General features: G+C 26.1%; 1 protein-coding gene across 4 annotated transcripts in view; it reads right to left on the minus strand.

Annotated features, from left to right (window-relative positions):
• LOC136978712 (paired amphipathic helix protein Sin3a-like) overlaps nt 1-22,101 on the minus strand; it is a 141,130-nt gene that overhangs the window by 50,015 nt on the left and 69,014 nt on the right. For 3 of the 4 annotated variants that reach the window (XM_067274490.1, XM_067274489.1, XM_067274488.1), the window contains exon 9: nt 4,928-5,110. The exons of the other annotated variant lie outside the window; for it this stretch is intronic. In XM_067274490.1, the coding sequence (XP_067130591.1) occupies nt 4,928-5,110 (183 nt within the window). The remainder of the gene's footprint in view (nt 1-4,927; nt 5,111-22,101) is intronic. 4 annotated transcript variants of the gene reach the window in all.

Raw genomic sequence — 22,101 nt, forward strand, 5'->3', positions numbered from 1 at the left:
TATATAAAAAATATTTTTCAAAGAAAACATGTATCCAATATATACACATCAGTATCTGTAAAAGCATACAAAGCCTTCTTTTCTTTGACTTAAAAAACAGAGACAGTGTGTTATGTACATTTGGAAATTGAATAATTTATAAAATTCTTGATTTTTTTTAATCACTTATGACTGATTCTTCAAATATCTTTGCAGGCCAGAATAATTTGTGCAGTAGGCCAAATTTGGCCAGCAGATCATTGTTTGGGCACCACTGGCCTAGTTGATAATTCAACTAATGTTTTAAAATAAATTTTATTAATTATACATCGGTGTTGTAAAAATTTTAACTAATACTTATTTTGTTGAGAAGTGTTTTTTTTTACTTTAAAATATTTTGGAAATATTTACAATCATTTGATTTAAAATGATAACAATAAAATAATCTAAATACACCTACAATTTATGTCACTTAAAATGAATAGTCAAACTCCACTTTTTTTTTTTATAATTATAAAGTTACTCCTCATCACCCACTTAATGCAAAAACAGTTTCATCAAAAATTGCAACATAACAGAGTTACAGAGCACAAACATTATGAATTACTACTATTTAATATTTACTATGCAGAATGTTAAGTGTTTTTTTTTCATCAGGTGTCACAAAAAATAATTACAATATTGCTATTATTATTTATAAGTATCAGTAATGCTAATACAATTTTGCATATTTGTAGCATCACATTTAAGAATAATTATTAGAGATTATTCAGAATGCAACTGAAATGTAGTGGAAAACTAATTATAATATATTCAAGTGTGATACAATACCTAAAGTACACACTAAGTTCTGCACAGTATTGACAATGATAATGCATACATTTTAGGGATGTTAATGCAGTGAAATTGTTAATCTTTTAAATTTTTTATGTGAAATAATATATAAAATATATAATAGATGATAAAAGAATAACTTTATAATTAAGAAAAAGAAGTTTGAATAAGCCAACTTAGAATTTAGAAATAATAACATTTTAATTACTAGATTTAAGCTCATATTTGTCATCATATTTAAAATTTAGAGTGATTTTAAATAAATAATATTTACACAAAAGCTTATTATTAAGTCGAAAGTTATATGAAGAAAAACTGATTAAACTTTTATGTAATTTAACCAGTCTCTATATAATATACATACATAAAATTTTATTAGAATTTTTAACTCCATTTTTATAATAAAATATTTCAAAGATAATATTCATTTTAATAAAGTTTAAAAATCAAAATAGATCATAAAAAAAGTTCTAGTGCATTCAGATCTACATCCATCATCAGAAACACTTACAGAATCATGACATATGATATTAACATAATAATTTGTTATTTATAATTATATTTCTGTTGAAACAAAAAAATAAACAAATCATTACCTTAGAACCAAAAATATAAAATTTTATATGTACATAAAGAAATTAAATTAACATTACACTAAAAAAAAAAAAAAAATATTAAATTTAGAACTATTCCTATAATAACAGACATAAATTACATGTTATTAGAGCTCAAAATACTAAGTTTAGAATTCTGAAATTAATAATGCTTTTTTAAAATAATTTTAAAATTAATTTCATAACTATAAGAATGACACAAAAATTTTTAATACAACAGCATAAATAAAGAATCACTATTGATAACAGAGAAAACCAAATTAATAATGAACAAACTGGAAAAATGAAAAATATGTAAAATGGATAATATATTTTGGAAAGTTTTTAACACAGAAATCAGAAGAAACAAAATAATTGTGGCAAATTCAATAGATTCTTAAACAACAAAAGGATTCCCTCAGATTTTATTAACATTATTTACTCCTATACTTAAAACAACTGGACAATAAAATACAGCAGAGACTGATTAAATGACTTCTAAGAAGCAATCTTCACATTAATACCACAACAGAAAAGTCAATTAGTTACTAAATGAATATTTATATCTGTTTCAATAAATTTTAGAAAATTTCTGATAGACTAAATCACTACAATTATTTTAAAATAAAGAAACTTGGCATAACATAATAAGTTATACCAATAATACTTCATTATTATTATTATTATTATTCATCTTTATATTTCTTTTAATTTGGAATGTTGTTTTCAGGGAAATCATTTGTAAAAGAAATAAATATTATCCAAAACATACCAGAAACAAGAAACAACTGTAAGATTTGATCGTTATCTTACAGATTTATTATGGAAAATGAAATAGATCAAAATCCTTGGATATCTAATAAAAATATCAGATATGCAAATGAAATCATGCTATTAATTGATACAGCAACAGACTATAATTTTGGGTTACATTAATACACTGGATTAAAAAAACAGTTTGAAAAGAGAATATGAAATTAAAATTAATATATAAAAATATTAGGATGAATATCATACAAAATGGTGAAAGATTAAAAGAAATGAGTAAATATGAATACCTTGAATGATAAATAATGAATGAGAAAAAAAAAATCTTGTTGAAGTAAAGAACAGAATAAACAAGATCAAAATTGCTTATGAACAAATATATGAATATAAGCACAATAAAAAGTTTTACTGGTAATTAACAGAAACCTAAAAAGACACAAAGGATAATATACCATACTGACAATGAAATGAATCCTGAACAGAGAAAATAACAAAAAGACTAAATAAATGTCTGAGATATGGGTGTTTTAAAAGACTGAGAATAATTAATAAAACAAGTCAGACTTATGAAAAACAAAAAATAACAACAAGATTTAAGAGGGAGAAGTCTGAAATAATGAAGAGAAAAACAACTTTTGCTTTGATATATTATACTAAGAATTATTAGGAAAACTTTTTTTATAGACAATTCTTCAGGGTAAAATGGATGGGAAAAAAAGGAGAGAACAATCTCAAAGAGACTAGAAGAACATCAGAAAATGGACAGAAAAACACAGAAAATGTGTTCATCTTCAACTTCTAACAGAAAAAAAATGTCCCAAGAGCAGAATATATTAACCACTCAGCAGTGAGGGATGTATATATACGTCGAGGGCGATCGTGTGGCAGTGGTGAGGGACGTATATATACGTTAAATTCTTTTGGGGGTATCACCAAAATCTAGCCAAAAACTACCGCAAAAAAAATTCACATAAAAAATGAATTATGTAACAATAAAAAAAGACTTTTCTTTATTAGACATAACTGTTTACAAATACTTTTTCTAAAACGGAAATGAGAAAAATTGCGTGAAAAAATACTTTAAAAATTTTTCGGGTATATTCTCCACTACTAAGGGATAGAACCATACCTGACTCTCCCACTGCTGAAAGGTTAAGATAAATTTTCCATTAAAAAGCAATCATGTTCAATAACACTGAGATGATATCAAACATTTTAAAAATTATCACAGTATTTGGTCTATTAAATGCATATAAATACAAAATGTACAGACAAACAGAGAAATACATACAATTGTTTAAGAATAAAAATTTGTGTTATTGTAGTTACATTTTAATATGAATGATTCATCTCAATTGAAGTTAAATGATAAAAGATAACATGCATTACAAAGATGTTTATTTCTGTCATCATTTTAAATATTCTTTAAAAAATCCTTAGTGTTAAGAATAATAGTATATTCAATTTCAAGTTTATGTTGGATAATTGAGGTTCTACTGTATTCACAGAGCTTTTTTTTTAATTTAAATTTATATACATAATTGTATGTATTTTGTGTGCTTGTGTGTGTGAATGAGAAATAAATACTTTAGATATGAGTAGTTGTGTTGATATATACAGTGTGTGTATTCAGATTATATCTGCATATAGTTTAGTAAAATATAAAGGAAGTCAAGATATTATAAACATTACATTTGTATACTTTATCTGTAATAACTGTAAATTAAATTTGTTAGGTGAATATCAGAATGCATATTTTTACATAAGAAAAATAAATGCTCTGAAGAAAATTTTTCAAAACTCTAATCTTAAATTTGCAACAATAGTGAGAAATTAATAATTTAAGAAGTAAAGTATAGTTTCAATTTTATTTCTATGTATTTCAATTTCATAATTTATTATTTATATTTTATATAATTTTGAGCACATTTTAATTTATATGAATACTTTTTCAAATTGTCTTTCATAATTACATAAGTAAAAAAAAAAATATCCAAATTCTTAAAAATGTATCCTGGAATATAGCATATCAAAAATATTTCTAAAAATAAACTGTCATCTATATAGTTAAGGCCTTTTATGCAAATAACTTCAAATTCACAATAATTACTTCTATTTCAAAAACAGAAAAGGAATACTAAGTGAAAAATTCAAATTGTCAATCTGAGAATCTAGCCTAATACTCTGCCAAATGAGATATTTTTGTCCAATGAAAACAATTTACATCTGGTTAACAGATATTCCCTATTTGAAATGCTTCTGTGGATTTAAAAATCTAACAGCTAAATTTTAAACGTTAATTTTCACAAATAATAAAATATTTTTTCAACAACTCAAATTTAAACTCTAAAAAAAAAAAAATTAAACTATTCTACTCTATTGAAATATCTTTTACAAAATGCATAAACTCTAATTGTTTAAAGGATATCCTTCATCTAAAGGAAAATATAAAATCATCAAATTTTTTCTGAAACAGATACATAAGAAACAATCTTCTACTGGAAAAAAACACCATTAAAGATCATTCTAGTATGTCTGATCAAATCCAGAAAAAAATTCATTAACTCAGAACACTAGTTTCAAGAGAATCAAACAATTAAATCATCAACTAGAAAAAAGTAAACAGAATTAAACCAGAAGTTTTCATTGTTAGAAAAATGTCTTTTTAAAAGATTAGTATTATTACTGTATTTACATATGTTTTTAAAGCACAATAATATAAGTGAATAACAAGAACTTCATACAGTGATTACCTTTATTTTATTCACATAATTAATTGCATGATTAAATTCTACTGGTTGACTGGCTTGAGGAGTACTAGGGCTATGAGCACTTGGAGCATTGGTTGCATGAGGAGGAGAACTTTGATGATAAGGATGTTGACTGTTAACAGATGTATGTGTTTGACTACTTACAACAGATATTTGATGAATAGCCTGTAAAATAACAATGTAATGTAATTTAAATATACATATAGATATTATGAAAAATATGATTTTACTTATAGCATCTTTGTTTTGTTTTAAGAATACTTTTTTTTTAATTACAACTTTGATAATTTAATTTTAAACAATTTCAATCTTTGTATTCTATCAAAGCTTTGTCTGATTTATAAAATCAAAATATCTTTTTATTAAAAATATGTTCCTATCATCCTATCCTACTGTATCCTATCACTTATTATTATAATAAGTGGAAGAAAGATTCTGTATCTTTTATACCAACAATTTCCAATCTTATTCTTAAAGAATATTTTTAGTTTTCTGGAAAAATGTAATATAATTATTCTTCAATTCTTAAACAATGCATCCCACAAAAATTGTTCTTATGATACAAGCCTATAAAGAAAAAATTACTTCTGAATTCATTTATTACTTCAGAAATAATAAGAAAGTAAATTCTTCTCAAAAGGTCATATTTATATAATAAACAGTACACAAGGAGAAATAATAAGAGTAATTGAAATCAGAATGCTGTTTTTAGAATAATTCTAATAGTCATTTATAAGAATAAAATGAGGTTGATTTTAAATGAATCTAAAACAAAAAACTTCCTTTAAATTTAATCAATGGAAAATTCAGAGAATTGTATACTTCATGACAAAAATTGTAAGTAAAAAGTAGCATTATGATGCTATTAATTTTTTTAAACTGTTCAGAAATATGACATTCTGTCAAGAAAAATAATTCAAGTACTGATAATAACTAATAACAGAATCTAACATGTATAACAATTGATTAATAAATAAGTGTTCTGCAAAGTGGAGAGATACATACACATGGTAATCGCCATACAATAGCTATAAGTGCCTAGTTTGTATATGAACATTGTGTGTTGCATTATAATCAAATCAACATATAAAATAATGATCAGTTGCATGCCTATCAAATTTTGCAAGCCATTTACAAAAATGTATGTATGCATATGAAGAATACTTGGAAATGTGCACAACACACAAAAAGATACTGTAAAGATGAAATGAATGTTTTTGATTAATAAAGAGTATACTTCTTTATTAGACCATTAATTCACTTGTTTCAGTTGTGACCGATAAAAGCATTTTCTTGACCAACATGAGAGAGTTGAGTGTGTTTTGTCTGGCTACAAAACAGATAATATTCAAACCTTGTAAACTTTGTGAAAACACATGGAAGCCTCCATGAATGTGTGTATCTCAGTCAGGAAACTCAGGAAAGTTAATCAGGAAATAGATGAAAAATAAGTAATAGTATGTATAAAAATCAACTAATAATTATTCTAAAACTACCACTGCTAATAAATCCTTAACCACTACTATGAAAATTCAAAAAAGTTTCTTTATTCTATGATCATGAAATCTAACAATAAACTAACAAACAAGACTCAAGTTGGGATAAATGTTCTGAAATAAAGAAATGCACCCAAAGACAAGGGCAAGCAATTTCAATAATCTATATAAATAAAAATGTAGATGTTTGTTTGTTCAAAATCTTAAATCTCCAAAAGTTCTTCACTGATTACTTTGAAATTTTGACACAACATTGCATTCAAATATGCATGTGTTTTTATATACCTACTATTATATAGATATCGAAATTCCCCCCCGGGGAGAGAGACAAAATTAAGGCTTACTATGAAGAACTCGTCTTCTATTATACTATTTTAGATGTGGTGTTTTGCGTTTTTGATTGCATTGAGTTTTAATAGGGTACGTCAAGAGAATGTACACTAAGAAGGGATTTTTCAAAATTCTCCCTGCAGGGAGAGGTTGTTAACACTTCCCCTTAAACTCTCTTCTCTTAGTACTTCCCTAACACTTAACCTCTCTTCTCTTAATACTTCCATTGTTAACACTTCCTTGCAGGGAAAGTGTTAACAATGGAAGTATTAAGAGAAAGCGACGTGCAAGATTACGGCACAGATGCGGTTTTTGCATTTTTGTGGAAAATCGAACATATTTTTAGATCCATTACAAATTTTCTAATTAGTTGGAAACGGGGACCTAATTCTTGCATTCTGTGAAACTGGTTAAGATTGGCTATAATGTAATGACCTTAATCTTTGCTATCGTTACTTTTTGTGCGAGTAACGCTGGGGTTATCTGCTAGTGCATAATAAAAATCAAGTTCAAGTTGATATACTGATTTGAGAAAATTAGTCAAGAAATAGTATCCAGTCTTTGAATAACTGAAAAAGCTGTGCTAGATGGGGTAGCATGACAATTAACAGATACTAAAAAAAGAACAGCAAGTGAAAAGTTTGTCAAAAACTCCTCAATTATTATAGTAGTAAAGATTGATGATTTTTCATGCAAATCAGCATCAGACATGAGTTACAGATTCACTATTATGACTCAGTGAATAAAAGAAAGTCGATGCAGTATTGTCATCCTTATTTTATCTCCATTATTAAATTGAAAACTGTTCCCTCTGAAGACTGAAAAGAAATTAATTACAGAATATCTGACAAAGGAAAAAACAATGAGTTCAATAAAGTCACTAATTCTGAAATCTTACAAGCATTAGAGATGTATTTGCAGAATAAATCCACAAGAAACCATTTTTTTCTTGCATTACGCCAAAACAAGTTTGCTCTATAGAAAGGAAAGAGCAAAGACACAACTGAAATTACAAGTTATTCTGTACTTTCGTTACAAGCCAAGATCTTGTGTGGTAGCAAGAAAAAAAAAAATTTGATTTATAGTTATATTTAGTTATTTAATTTATTTATTTTTCATTTTATTTCAGTTATTTTGGGTTTTGGAAAAGTTATGTTAAACCTCAATTACTTTCTCAACACTTTCCAGATAGGGCTTAATTTGAATAATTTAATAGTAATAATTAAATAATCAATGGAATTTTACCCTACTAATGTAGATTTTAAATATAGCTAAAATATTAAACAATATTTTTACTTATATTTTTGTAAATAGATATAGATAAGTTATATAAATATATAAATAATAATTAAATAATTATAAATATAGATAAGTTAAATAACATCTTATTTTTAGTTAGTCTATTCAGTAAGAAAATCAGCAATGTATAAAAGGATATTATCAAAACAACTAGCTAGCTTTTACTTCTGCTGGTCAATGTGTACCTGTTAAATTGTAAGTGATTGCATAGAACAGATTAGGGGTTTTTCTTCTGTCAGCTTAGTTGCTTGAGATTTTGAATAATATTTTGTAATTTTGTAAATTATACTTCTAATCAATTTTATTGTTTTAATTACCATATATTTCTGCAGATAAGACAACCTTCAGATAAGATGAGGTATAAATTTTTGGCAAAGTTTTATAGTTTTAGCATATATCTGTCCTATAAGACGACCCCCAAACTATCAATGGCCTATGGATTTAGTTTAGATCGGCGATCATCATCTGGATAATAATACTGTATAGCGTATACAGAATTATGTCCTATTCGTAATTTTTCAAATGAACAAATTTTATTTTCTGCCTTGCTATTGTTGCAAATGTTCGCACTGATTCGGGTATTCGGTTAATGACCTTGACTATTCACAAAAACGTCGTATGGGCTATTTTATTTTGTGGACATGTCCTACTCTCTACTAGTAAATAATTACGGTTTGTCCATTTTTTATAATGGTTTTAATTTATATAAATTTCAATCTAATTTTCTTGTATCTGTCCTATAAGACGACCTGGATTTTGGGGGCCTTTTTTTTAAGATTCAACTATCGTCTTATCTGCGGAAATATACAGTACTGAATCAAAATTAATGGTGTTTTGAGTTTTATACTAAATGTTATTATTGTAAAATATATTGTTTTATTTAATCAAAGTCTCTAGTACTGCCATCTATAGTTTTAGGCTTTTGCTGTTTATAGACTTTTCATAAAAACAGCAAGTCTAAAACTATAGTTGTCAGTACTAGACTTTGATTAAATAAAACAATATATTTTACAACAACAACATCTAGTATAGATTCTGATACACTGATTTGTTTCTTTGAAATTTTGGACCTTGCATTTTGTACCATTGGACATCTGGTTTTTCTCAACATCAACTGTTGTTGAAAGGTCAATGTTTTTCATCAGATTCAAAGTTCAAGCTGTTATACGGGAACAGATTAAGAAATCATCCAGAATATTTTTTTTTTTCTACATGCATGGGGAGAAAAATATTACTAAATAGTATAGCATTTAAAATATGAATGATTTTTAAAATAATTCTTTTTCCACTATATTTTTAAAACATTATTTTATTTATTTATTTTTGTTACCCTTCTCAAACTAGTTTTATAGAAATGGAGATCTTATTTATCTATCACCCTTCATCTATCCATTGATCATTTTTACTTCTGTATTAAATGAGCATTTGATGATAGTTCTCCAGATTCATGTTAATTTAAAATCATGTACAAAACTATTTGTATCCATATAATTATCTCTATGATACTTGATTTAGTATAGGCTTCTACTAATTGGCAATGCACTTTTTTATTCAAAATTTTTTAAAATTCTTTTAATTCATTCATTCTTGCACATACTTAGATCAGTAGCTCTTGACTGAAACTATTCTATTACAACCATTAAATCAGGAGTCAGGAGTTAAAATCAGTATTCAGCATGTGTCAAGATTTCATTTTTGACTAAATTGTGATTTGAGTTGTCACTATTAACAATTGCTTATGTGCTTATTGCATTTTTAAACATTATTCATTTTTTTAGATAATTTTAATATTAAATGAATTATAACACTGCTTTTTATTTTGTTAATCCCATTTGTTTTTAAAAAATTTTTTTAATTGAAAATGTGTTTTATACCAGGATGTTAATGATTTACTGTTATACCAAGATGCTTGTTTTATTTTCATCTTAACATTTTTTCAAGCCTCTTATTTGCAAATCCTATTTGTAGGTTTTCATATTTTTGTAACAACTAATAATAAAATTTTCAAAGAAATTTTACAATTGCTCTTTTTTAATCATTAAACTACTAAGTTAAAATTCAAACTTCAAATTTATGCAAAAAGTTAATCCATTAAAACTGTAAATCTTTCACTTTTAAAAATTAAATTATTCAATGTTGTTCTGTTTCACTGTATGAAAAAAATACTCTAATTTTTATTCGTTCTTTTTCTAAATAAATTTAAAAACTATTCTATAATCTAAACACTTAAACAATTTTTTAGTAAACTTTTACATTAGAAATAAATTTTTCAGTCTCTTATTACTGTAATTTGATGTGTTTATTTATCTTACTTTTATATCATTTTAAACATTGAATATACTATTTTATTTTCAAAGCTTATATAGTTTTCAAAACTTAAATCACTTTTTATAAATGAAAAAAGTATGCAGTTTAAATTTCCTTTACTTGTTTTATGAACTTTTCCATAAGGATCAAATTTTTTGTTGTGTATTTATATTAATATTTAATATATATATATATATATATATATATATATATATATATATATAAAAGGTAAAAATTTTTCATTTAATAACATTTCTTTAAGTTATTAAATAAATAAATATATATAAAATTGATAATTTATTTTATATATTTATTAATTTTCATTAAAATCATTAAATATTATTTTCATTTGAATTATTTTTCCTGATTTATATTATAATTTCATTTCTTTTGAAAATATTCCTATTGTAAAATTGATGATGATATTCTTTTTGTAAAACATTATATTAAAATATAGTCTAGTTTCACATAGTTGTCAGAAGCAGTGCATAATACAAAATTTCACATGAATGTATTCTATTCCAATTATTTCTAGATGACTGTTTTGGATACTTTTATAACCATTTTTATTACTTTTATACAATTAACATTAAAAACATTTTACTTAACATTTTTAGTCAAAAAAATTTGTTCAATTATACTATGCTCCTGAAAATACAGAACTAAATTTTATTCTATTGCATTGAATTCATTACTTGAGAAAAATACATGCAAACTAGACTATTTTCCACAGTGTATAGCATTCAGTAGCTCTCAATGTTCAAAACATCAATGGCTGAAGAAGCAGTTTAAATCAGATTCAATGGCACTAGGAATAAATTAACCTTTATCATTTACTTGGTAATCCACAAACGAAATTTTGTATAAAACATCATTTTCTACTTAATAAAAAAAAATTGTTTCAATATTAAGTTTTATATTTTTGTTTTCCTTATTATAAATTTATTTATTTATTACTAAAAAATAACCACATCAATTGTAAGAATTCATAAAAACAATATTGTATCTGAATGTTTTCCAATTCTTCTGGAAAAATGCCAAGGTACTGAAGAGAGATGTTATATTCAATTTTTTTTAAATCTGATAATTTGTATTTCATTATACTCTAAATCATTTAAAACTTTCAAAATTCTTTACAGGTTTACATTAAATGCAATGGAGATTTATTTTGTTAGAAAATAATAGTTGCCATCATCTCTCAGCTACACATTAATTACTTGGATTTTAATTAAGTTAATTCTACAATCTATAATAATAAAACCATTTTCAGGACTGTAAATTTAGCCATTAAATAAAGGCAAACCTTTCATTATGAAAGCAATTAAAATTTTAACTTTATAAAAATTAAATCACAAATTTAAATGGCTTAGTTAAAAAAAAAGTTACTACTTCACTTTTTGCTTAGTAGGTTAAGTATTTTAAAAATAATAAAATTCAATATATTTTATTATTAAAATGTTTTTAATGTATTATTTTTATACATATTTTTTCCATATTAATTAAAGATTACAAGCATCTAATTGTTTTGATTAGATTATTGGTGTCTAGATTCCGGAAGTGTGGCCATGACGGTGCATATAGGTTTAGATTAACCTGAAAATTATAAGTAAACACGTGTTGGTGCGGCTTCTATGGAATTAAAAAATTATCTAAATATATATAACTCATTATTTTTCAACATAGATATTGCTACTAGAACTTGATAAACACCAATTTATCCCTGTGTCATACCAATCACACACACACACACACGTGCAGTTTCCTTTCTCCGTTGCCTGTGACACCATGTTGCTTTTCATAAATGTTAAGCCTAACGAATTTTTTAAAAATAATAATCATGTTTACTGTCATTAAAAATTATTTTTATATGTTGCACAAACAAAATAAATATATTGAAAAATATAAAAACAAAAAAAAAATTGAATTTCAAAAGTTTGTTTTAATATAAAAATTATGACGCATAGCAATATTTAGTATCAAAAACGTTCTGATGCAGACATGAAAATGTTCGGGGGTCGCCCACGCAGGTCAATGAGGTCAACACAAAAATTTTCCGGAACAACACAGGACAGGTAAAATACATATTTTTAAAGATTTCACGAACCGGTCAGGTTAGAGTTGTGGACCGGCGATTGAGAAACCTGGTTTACAACAACTTAGACTTTTTCAAAAATTTTAAATATAAAATTTTACTTTTTTATATGTTTTTAAAATTCACCATAGGCTCTCATCGTTACTGAAGGACATGATAAATTATGTTTTTATTTTATTCAAGCAAATTTCTACCTCTGAGATTGACAGCACACTTCTACTTTATCATCAGTAATAAAGATAAAAAAGCAGTGTAAAGCCAAAGGAGTGTAAAGTCACAGATTTTAACTGCAGTTGAAAATTTGAAAAATCACAATACAAACTATACAAAACTCAACTTGTTAAATGAACAACTCTTACATTAACCTATGAATTGTTTAGTTGTTAGTGTTTCATAGCATTTTTAATTGCAAGGTTATCTTCATTTTTACAGGACAAGTTAGATGAAAGTATGAAAATCTTGCTGATTGTAGCTTTTTATTAAATATTTTACTTTATATTTAATATTTTATTTTTATAACAATATTAGATATTTTTTAATGCTTCTAAGTCAGTTATATTTTTATGTTCATCAACTGATCGTATATAATGAAAATTTAAGAAAAGATACAATTACAATCTTACAAATGAAAAAGCATTCTTTATACAACATTAAAAACACTTTCTTATTTTTTGTTAAATTGCTTTTAAAAAATTATCTGTCTTCATGCATGCCTTTTTTTTAATTCAATATTTTAATATTTTCAAGTGTTTTTTATTGCATTTCTTAAAGCATTTAGAATTTTTGAATTTTTCTCTGGTAATAAATATATGTATTAAATGTATTTAAACAGTTTTTTTTATGTTAATTTCATATATAAACATAATTTCCAACTATCAAGCATTTCCATTTTGAATTTTAAAAAACATTTTAGTTGTAGCAAAAAGCACAGATTCATCAAAATTATACCTTCTTGTGTGTAATCTTTAATTAAAATTGGAAATTTGTTTGCCCAATCCTGAATAAGGTCTGTCTAAAAATCCAAGAACTATTTTAAAATGATTCAAATTATCCACTAAAAGTTTACCAAAATTATTGGAAAATGTTGTTGTTTATTTTAAAACTGTTTAGCTTTATGCATCATCTCTGGCCTTGTTACAATCACTATTCTATTTCTAGAGTCCAAAAACCATTTCCATGCTAATTCATTAATTTCTGAATTTTCCATTTTATAAAATGGAAAATTCTAAGAAATATCTTAGTAATTATTTTCATTTTAAAGAATTAATTAAAAAATAAAGGATGAATATAAGGAGAGAATATTTTAAAAGTATTTTAAATCTGTTCTCCTTATATTCATCAATGTCATTATTTCTTTTTCCTTTTACAGTCTGTTAAGAAATTATAAGACCACTACATTAACCATTAAACACTTTTTTTTCCCTCAAAATTAACAATTATTACTCTCAACAAAATAAATACAATAAATAATCATGTTTCGAACAATTAGTTCAACAATCTTAACCCATTTTAGTTATTAGTTTTACAAAAGTCAAATTTTCACTATTAATAAATTATAAGATTACCATCAGAAAATGATGTAATCCCTTCTTTTAGTAAAAATTTCTATCATCCACATGATTTGTTGGTTTTCTTTGATGTCACATAAACTTTAAAAAACCATTAAAATTAGTCATTTTTGAGTGGGTGTGGTTAAACACCATGCCAGGAAGAAGTGAATTGGGAAGAGAAAAAAATCTGGAAAATTTATTATTGTGCTGATTACTCAGTAGGAGCCATAGTGGTTGCCTTAATATGTCCAAAACAGCAATTCATCATGTTTTGGGGAAAAATGACAAGAGATTTGGTTGAAAAAAATTACTGTCCTCACATGATTATAGAAGTATCTTTGATCTGGCAACTCAACAGAATATGTCCACAACAGAGATTTCATGTGAAATTGGGGCAAAAGTTTTGCACATAATTGTTTGGAAAATATTAAGGAAAAACAAGAAATCAAATAATGTAAAAAACTAAAGGGTAAGACCAAATTGACAGAGGCACATAAAAAAGTAAGTTTAGAATGGGCCAAGCATATATCCTGGATCAAAGAATAGAACAACATGGTGTTTTCAAACAAAAAGAAGTCCATTCTTGATGGCCCAGATGGGAATAATGCATATTGGCATGATTTGTACAAGGCATCTGAGGACTTTTTTAGTAGATAAATGGGTGGAGGCTTTGTCACAGTTTGGAAAACATTCTGTTATGATGATAATGCTAACTTTAAAATTAAACTTATTATTGTCAAATCTGACAATTATCAAGTGTTATTCAAAAACATTTTCTCCCATTTAGATCACACTTTAGAAGAAAATGGTACTATCAACAAGACAATGCACCTGACATAACTCAAAGGTAACTCTACACCTGTTTAAGCCAAAGAAAATTAATGTTTAAACTTGGACATCATGAAGTCCTAACTTAAATCCCTTAGAAAACTTTTGGGAGATTTTAAGTCAAAAGGTATATGAAAACAATTGCCAATTTTCAAGTGTCCAGTAACTTAAATGTGAAAATATACCAATACAGCGATACCTCGTATAACGTACGCTGCGAACAATGGACTTTCTGTTTGGCCGTTACGTGACTTGAGCAACGGACTGGCTGCAAACAACGGACTTTCTGTTTGGCCGTTACGTGACTCGAGCAACGGACTGGCTGCGAACAACGGACTTTCAGGCATAATTAGTGACTGCTCCATGGGTGCGTTCTTTAATAGCGGTCGCTCTGCGTCTCCGCTACTACGGGAATGCGCTGCTGTTTGTGGGCATTTAGGGATGACAGTGAAAGAAAGAAAGATGGCGGCGCCCACACTATCGATAGTATCGTGATGGAGGAATCTATAATTCTAAAATATGTTCTTTAAAAGGCAAGAGAAGAGTCCCTATTGTAAAATTTAACCATAAAATGGATTATTTGTTGAAAGAGCATTCAAAATAGCCTTGAAAAAAATTTGTAAAGACACTTACATCACCACGTGCGCTAACTCGCGCTTTCACAATTTCTAAATTCTCATTCATAAAACCACATCAATGGACCCGGAATCGAAACTATCTGAGCCATGGAGGACGCCATGTTGCTTTTCACCATAAACTACTGCTACAAGAGGCCGTTTTTACTGTTTGATGGCGTGTACTCCCACCGGAATGTAGGAACACGTTCCGCAGGAATTTTTAAACGGATGTCACTCGCGCAGAGTTACGCAGAGGAATAAAAGAATGCACTCCACATTCATTTTTTTATGATACAGTACGGTTATTTTATGCTGCAGAACGAATTAGATGTTTTAACATGTATTTCTATGGGAAAATGCATTTCGTATAACAGACGTTTCACGTAACGGATGTGCACCTGGAACGGATTAAGTACGTTGTACGAGGTACCACTGTATAATATTGAAAGCAACCTACTGAAAAAATTTGGTAGAATTAATGTCAAACAGGCTATTTAAAGTGATATGAAGATATGAATAACAATCAACAATTAATCAACAAAAAGTTGCTTCTCAATATTTGTTTTCATGGTGGTCTTATGATTTATTAATAGTGAAAATTTGACTTTTGTAAAACTAATAACTAAAATGTGTTAGGATTGTTACAAACTAATTGTTCAAAAATTGATTATTTATTGTACTTACTTTGTTGAGAATAATAATAACCATTAAGAATTTATTATTTGTTTTGATTTTTTTTTTTATTTTCTGAACTTAATCATTCCCACTTTATAATTATGACTGCAATAAGTAGAAAAACAGAATTCTTTCTTTTTATTTATAAAATAAAATAAACTTAAACAGTTCATTTTTTTATAATTAATGTAAATTAGGAAGACAATGTCAGATAGAGGAAAAGGAATTTATTTGCTGGAGTCTGTTAGGTTGTTCTGTTTTATTAGGAATTATAACAGTAATTTTTCTGCAGCAGTAATTCCAAAGTTTCAAGATAAAACACATCAAAATAAATTTTCATATGATACAGTGTTATGCACAAAAATAGCCAAAAATGAAAACACACACATTTTATGATCACTCTATACTGTAATTATTTTTATAGCTATTGTACTATAATAATGTCTCCATTTAATTTTACAAAACTTTAGTTCCAATATTAGATTATTCAAAATTGATTTCATAAATACAGTACAAATAAATTTTTATAGTTAGTACATGCAGAAAATATCACACTGATGATTGAAAATATAATTTCATTCACATTTCTAATTTTATAAAATTAGAGAAATATATGTCAAGCTTTACTTTAATCTAGAAAATTTAAATAAAAATACTCACTACAATAAATTCCATTAAAAAAAATCATTATTAGATTTTGCGCCACATATATATTTGCAGTTGTAGTCATTTTTGTTTCCATGATATACAATTTCACACCACCTTTTTCAATACTTTTTAGAAAAACTTTTTAGTTTATAATGTATTGAATTGTTGAATCATTAAATTACATGTAACTTCAGAAATTACAGCAAATCTCTGATAGTTGGCAGTGTACATGTTAATTGGACAGTGTAATGTTAATGAAACAGACAGCAACTGACTGTTTCATTAATTTTAATAAAAAAAAAATTGCATTTAAAAAAATGACCATTAGCTGAAGATTGCAAAAAAAACAGTTTAAGTGATAATCATTCCTTTTTATTATATTCAATTTTTAAGTAATTTTTAATAGTCAGTTTAAGTAATTATATTTTTTCATAATTATTTTCTGATTTTTATTTTGCTTTTTATATAATACATAATTAATAATTGATGGTTTTATTTATTCAATTAAGGAAGAATTTTTCAAACTTAAAAGTAATATAGTTACAACAATTTAAAACAATCCTGTGCAAGAAAATTATTATTTTTTTAATGAAAATATAAACCATCCAGATTCTAATAAAACAAATTTTTCAAATTCTATAGTTATGAATTATATAATACTATCATAGAACACTTGTACTAATTACAGAGAATAATTGTATTACAACTGGAATACACAAAACTGTTATTGTACAATTCATTGAAAATTTCAAAATAATGTTTCTAAAACAAGATGTTTAATATGGTGATTTTCCCAATTAGAAGAGAGAGTGTGCTATACTTTGACATTTCTCAATTTAAGAGAAAGAAATAATTTTAAGAGAACTTTAATTTTCTTTTTCAGGTTAAAATTGTAAAATAAAAGACACTAATATTAGTCAATATAATTTATAAATTGACTTATATCTTCAGTTCATTAAATCAACTACAATAGTTATAAAAAAGCAGCAGAACATTTCACAAAAGTCACTTTTTTTACAGATTGTAAAAATGTGCTTATGCTTGTTACTGCCATATGAGAGTCCTTGTATAGTAGCATAATCTTGCAGTTTCTCATTAATAAAAAAAACTTAAAAATAGCTTGTCAACACTTCAATTTATCATAAATATCTGGTTTTCACTATTGTGATTAAGCAACTAATGTTATGTTGTTAACCTAGATGTATGTATACATACACACACAAGTCACATATTCTATTCACACAATGATGCATACATTTGAATGGTGAAAATTGTATGTTTCTAAACATTACAGTTGTTCAATTGACAAGAAGCTGATTCATTCAGCTTTTAGCTGAAAAAAAAGTACTTTTTTTTTTTTACTTTAATAAATCACTCATTTAGAAAAGAGCATTAAACTAAATTTGTACATTTACTTTGGAATACATTTTTTTCTTATAAATATTTTCCACAACCATAAAGGATTATTTCATATTCATGTATTTGTGATAAATATTGGTGGATAAATATATTTTGGTGAAAATGTGCTCATTTACATTGGCATTTTTGAGATATTTTAAATAGCAACATATTTTTAATATTAGTTTGCCTATATTTCTATAAAGCACTAGTTGCAATGTTTATAAACATAGACATCATTCTAACTTATTGTTTTATTTGTAAATGTTTAGACAAACTATAATAAGGTTGCATTGATAATATCACTAAAACCAAACTTGAGTTTAAATATCAAACTCTAACTTCAGGACAATTATAGTAATTTACAATTTATAAAAACTCAAAAGGCACAATTTATTTTAAAATGTAAAAAAGAATATTAACATAAAAATTTAGATATTTAATTATATATAACTTCAAAAACCATATTTTAAAATAAATTCATTATAAAGTAAAAAACCATCAATACAACAGTGTACTGAATATCCAAAATTGTAATATACAACTGGAGAATAATGTTGGCACAATTTAAAATTTCAAAATTTTAATTTTAATTACACCAACAGTGTATGGAATAAGAAATGGAAGATCTACAGTATAATGTGGCTTTGTAATGACTATGTTCAACAACCTACACAAGAACCTTTCTTTATAGAACAAGTGTGATTTGTTTTCTCCAAAATTCCTGGAAAATTCTGTAGAGAGGTGATTACAAAAGTTTAAAACCAATGAATATTTAAATCAACATAAATCAACCTGCTATATTCTTAGTACTTTTATTTGGTGAATCTTAATTTCCCTATAATTTGCCATAAATGTAAACTGCAGGACAAATAAAACAGAAGTAAATACATTTTGTTTCACAAATCTTAAGTGTTTCATTTGGAATAATTTTTTTAAGATTTTTTGCATCAGAAGGCAACTATATTTATAAAAACTCTATACTGGTTAAAACTGTAAAGTACAGTAACACTTAAAAATTTCTTGCACACTGACTACATACAAATGGTATCACTTTCACATACATTTCAATACAAACAAAGAGTCAGTTTTTTAGTTCTATAGTTCCATAATTTGCCAACAGATTGTGTTGTGAAGATGGCAATGACAGGCACCAAAAAAGCAGTATGTTGAAATTTGCTAAAAGCAAGTGTCTTACAGATATTCCTTTGAAAACATCCAACTAAATATGTTAAGAGACACTAAGCAGGAAGGCACTTTACCATTGGTATGAGAAATTCAAAACCACAGAATGCTTGTGCCTGATAACGAAGAGTGACAACTCCTCCATGCATGAAGAAACTATGGAATGAGTCAGTGAGACATTGAGTAATGTATACTGCGAGGCCCAAATGCAAGTAATGATGGTATGGAAAGTTTTGTGTAAGAAGCTGTCTATGAAGCAATAGAAATTGCAGCTAGTGTATAAATAACAAACTGACAAAAACAAACAATTCCAATTTTGTTGCCAGCTACAACAACAGGTAGATGAGCATGACAACTTCATGAACTGCATAATTTTCAGTGACAAAGTGACATTTCATAATAAATAGAAACTTCTACAAGCAGAACTATTTGGGATATCCATAAACCTGAAGATATCATTGAGCATCAGTCTGAATCACTAAAAATGAATTCTGCACAGTTACAATGAAAACCTCACAGGCCTTTCTTCTTCACAGAAATCACTGTGATTAGACAGCCATATCTGGATATATTGCAGCTATGGTTGATGCCTCAAATTAGGACAATTACAAGAATGGAGAATGGGGTGGGCTCCATTCACAGAAGAATGGAGCCTACCCCATTTCCATTGTAACATCTGTGCATACCTTAACATGGCATTGTCTCAGCACTGAATAGGACATGTTGGGTAACTTACTCAATTTAATTGAGTGTGACTTTTTCAGTGTTACATACATCTTGTGTATGTAACACTTCGCCATTTCATTTAGAGTAACTCAAGCAGAGAATTTAAGAAGCAGCCACCACAGTCATGGAGAATATGTTGGAAAGATGAGTTGGATTGCTATACAGACATGTGCTATGTTACACAAGGTTTCTACATCTAATCTCTGTAACATGTAACATGCAAAAACTTTGAGACTTTCTCTTCATAACAACATATATATGAAAGTGATATCATTTGTAGTCAGCAGAATAAATTTTTCAGTATTACCAGGCTATAAAACTCCTGTATTTTACCCAAGCAGAAAAAAGTTTTAAACTATTTTATAACAAGTGATGAAAAATGAATTAAACCAAAAATCAAGTCAATTATTAAGACTAAAAAACTTTACATGTTTATCCTAGGGGTTTATTTTGCATTTGATGAAATTCATGGTGTATTGTACAATATAACTTCTTAGGCTTAATCAAACTGTTGATGCAGAACTACAATGACAACTATAGTTTTCTGAAGAGATGAAAATAAAATGTCTATATTTGACAGAGGATTATCACTTTTCCTCACAATAATGGTAGGTCTCATGTTACAAAAAAAATATTACCAAACAATAAGAGAAACTGCTTAAAATATATTTTTAAAGCTTAAAATTTTATCTTAATTACTATATATATAAAACATGGTACTTTGCAAAATTTTAAAAAAATCTAAAATTTATTATTAAATCTTTACATATTTGAATTTTTATAGTTCCATTTATTAATTTAATGACCATATCTGAGAATAGACTATAAATTACATTAAAAAAAAAAATCAAGAACAAACATTTTCAATGTCCTAGATTACAGTAAAGGTATGTCCTTCTTCTAATTAAAAACAAAAATTTTACCATATCTTCAATACTTTCCTGATCAATACTTCAGTAATATATTTTTAGTTAAGGTCACCCCAGACTTTTTTGAATAAGACATTTAACAAAGAAGACCAAGTTAAACAGTTTTTAATGAATTCATTAGTTCAAAAGATCCAGAATCTTTCACCAGGAAATCAGAAAGCTGATGAAAAGATAGCTTCTATTACTATACTAATAGAAAATTTATAGACATATTGAGTGTTTTTAATACCAATTATTATGTTTCACTACACAAAATCAACAGAACTTTTTACATACACATTAGAGATTAATTTCTATATATAATTTTTTTCCCCTTAGATTTAATTTTATTTAATGTTATTTGATATTAGTTTTATTTTTGTGTCTTGATAAAGGGATAGTGCATTGACAGAATAATAAATATTTAAAATTAAAATTCAATTTCTAAATTTTATGATTGTTTTAATTATCTTCTTTCTGAAAATGAGCTTATAGCCAAATATTTTAGTGTAATTTATTATTTTTTTTAAAAACTTCAGAGAAGAAAGTTTTTATTTTTAAAATTTTTACTAAATGAAAAAGATACTAGAACTGATATAGAAACAAGCATAGATTCGTACACAATATTTACTGAAATTATAAAATTAATTTTAAAAATATCAATACATAACTGCAAAACAAAAAATATAATCACATTGACGTCAAAATCAATAAGTTATTTTTAATTTTAAGATATTCTTTATAGAATATCAAATTAAAATTTAACACATGTATGTTTTGAAAAAACTTTTTTTTTATTGCCCTGAAGATGATTTGTATGATCTGAAAACATTAGATACTAATAATAATTTTTATTTATAAAAAAAAAGAATTTTAATTGAAGATTTTTTCTTACTACAATAGAAGCTCTGTATTTGCAAGGATTTTGTCTCTCAAAATTGCTAATAAATATGGAATCCACAAATGCATGAAGGAGAAATATATTAAGAAAATAAGGTTAAAATATATGTAATCTTATTTTCTCTTCATATATTTCCATAAAAAACATTTTTTATTTTATTCCATTTCAAAGCAAGGATAAAAAAAATTTATATATA

The sequence above is a fragment of the Centruroides vittatus genome, unplaced genomic scaffold (assembly GCF_030686945.1).
Source record: "Centruroides vittatus isolate TY-2023 unplaced genomic scaffold, ASM3068694v2 contig_549, whole genome shotgun sequence".
Classification (NCBI taxonomy): domain Eukaryota; kingdom Metazoa; phylum Arthropoda; class Arachnida; order Scorpiones; family Buthidae; genus Centruroides; species Centruroides vittatus.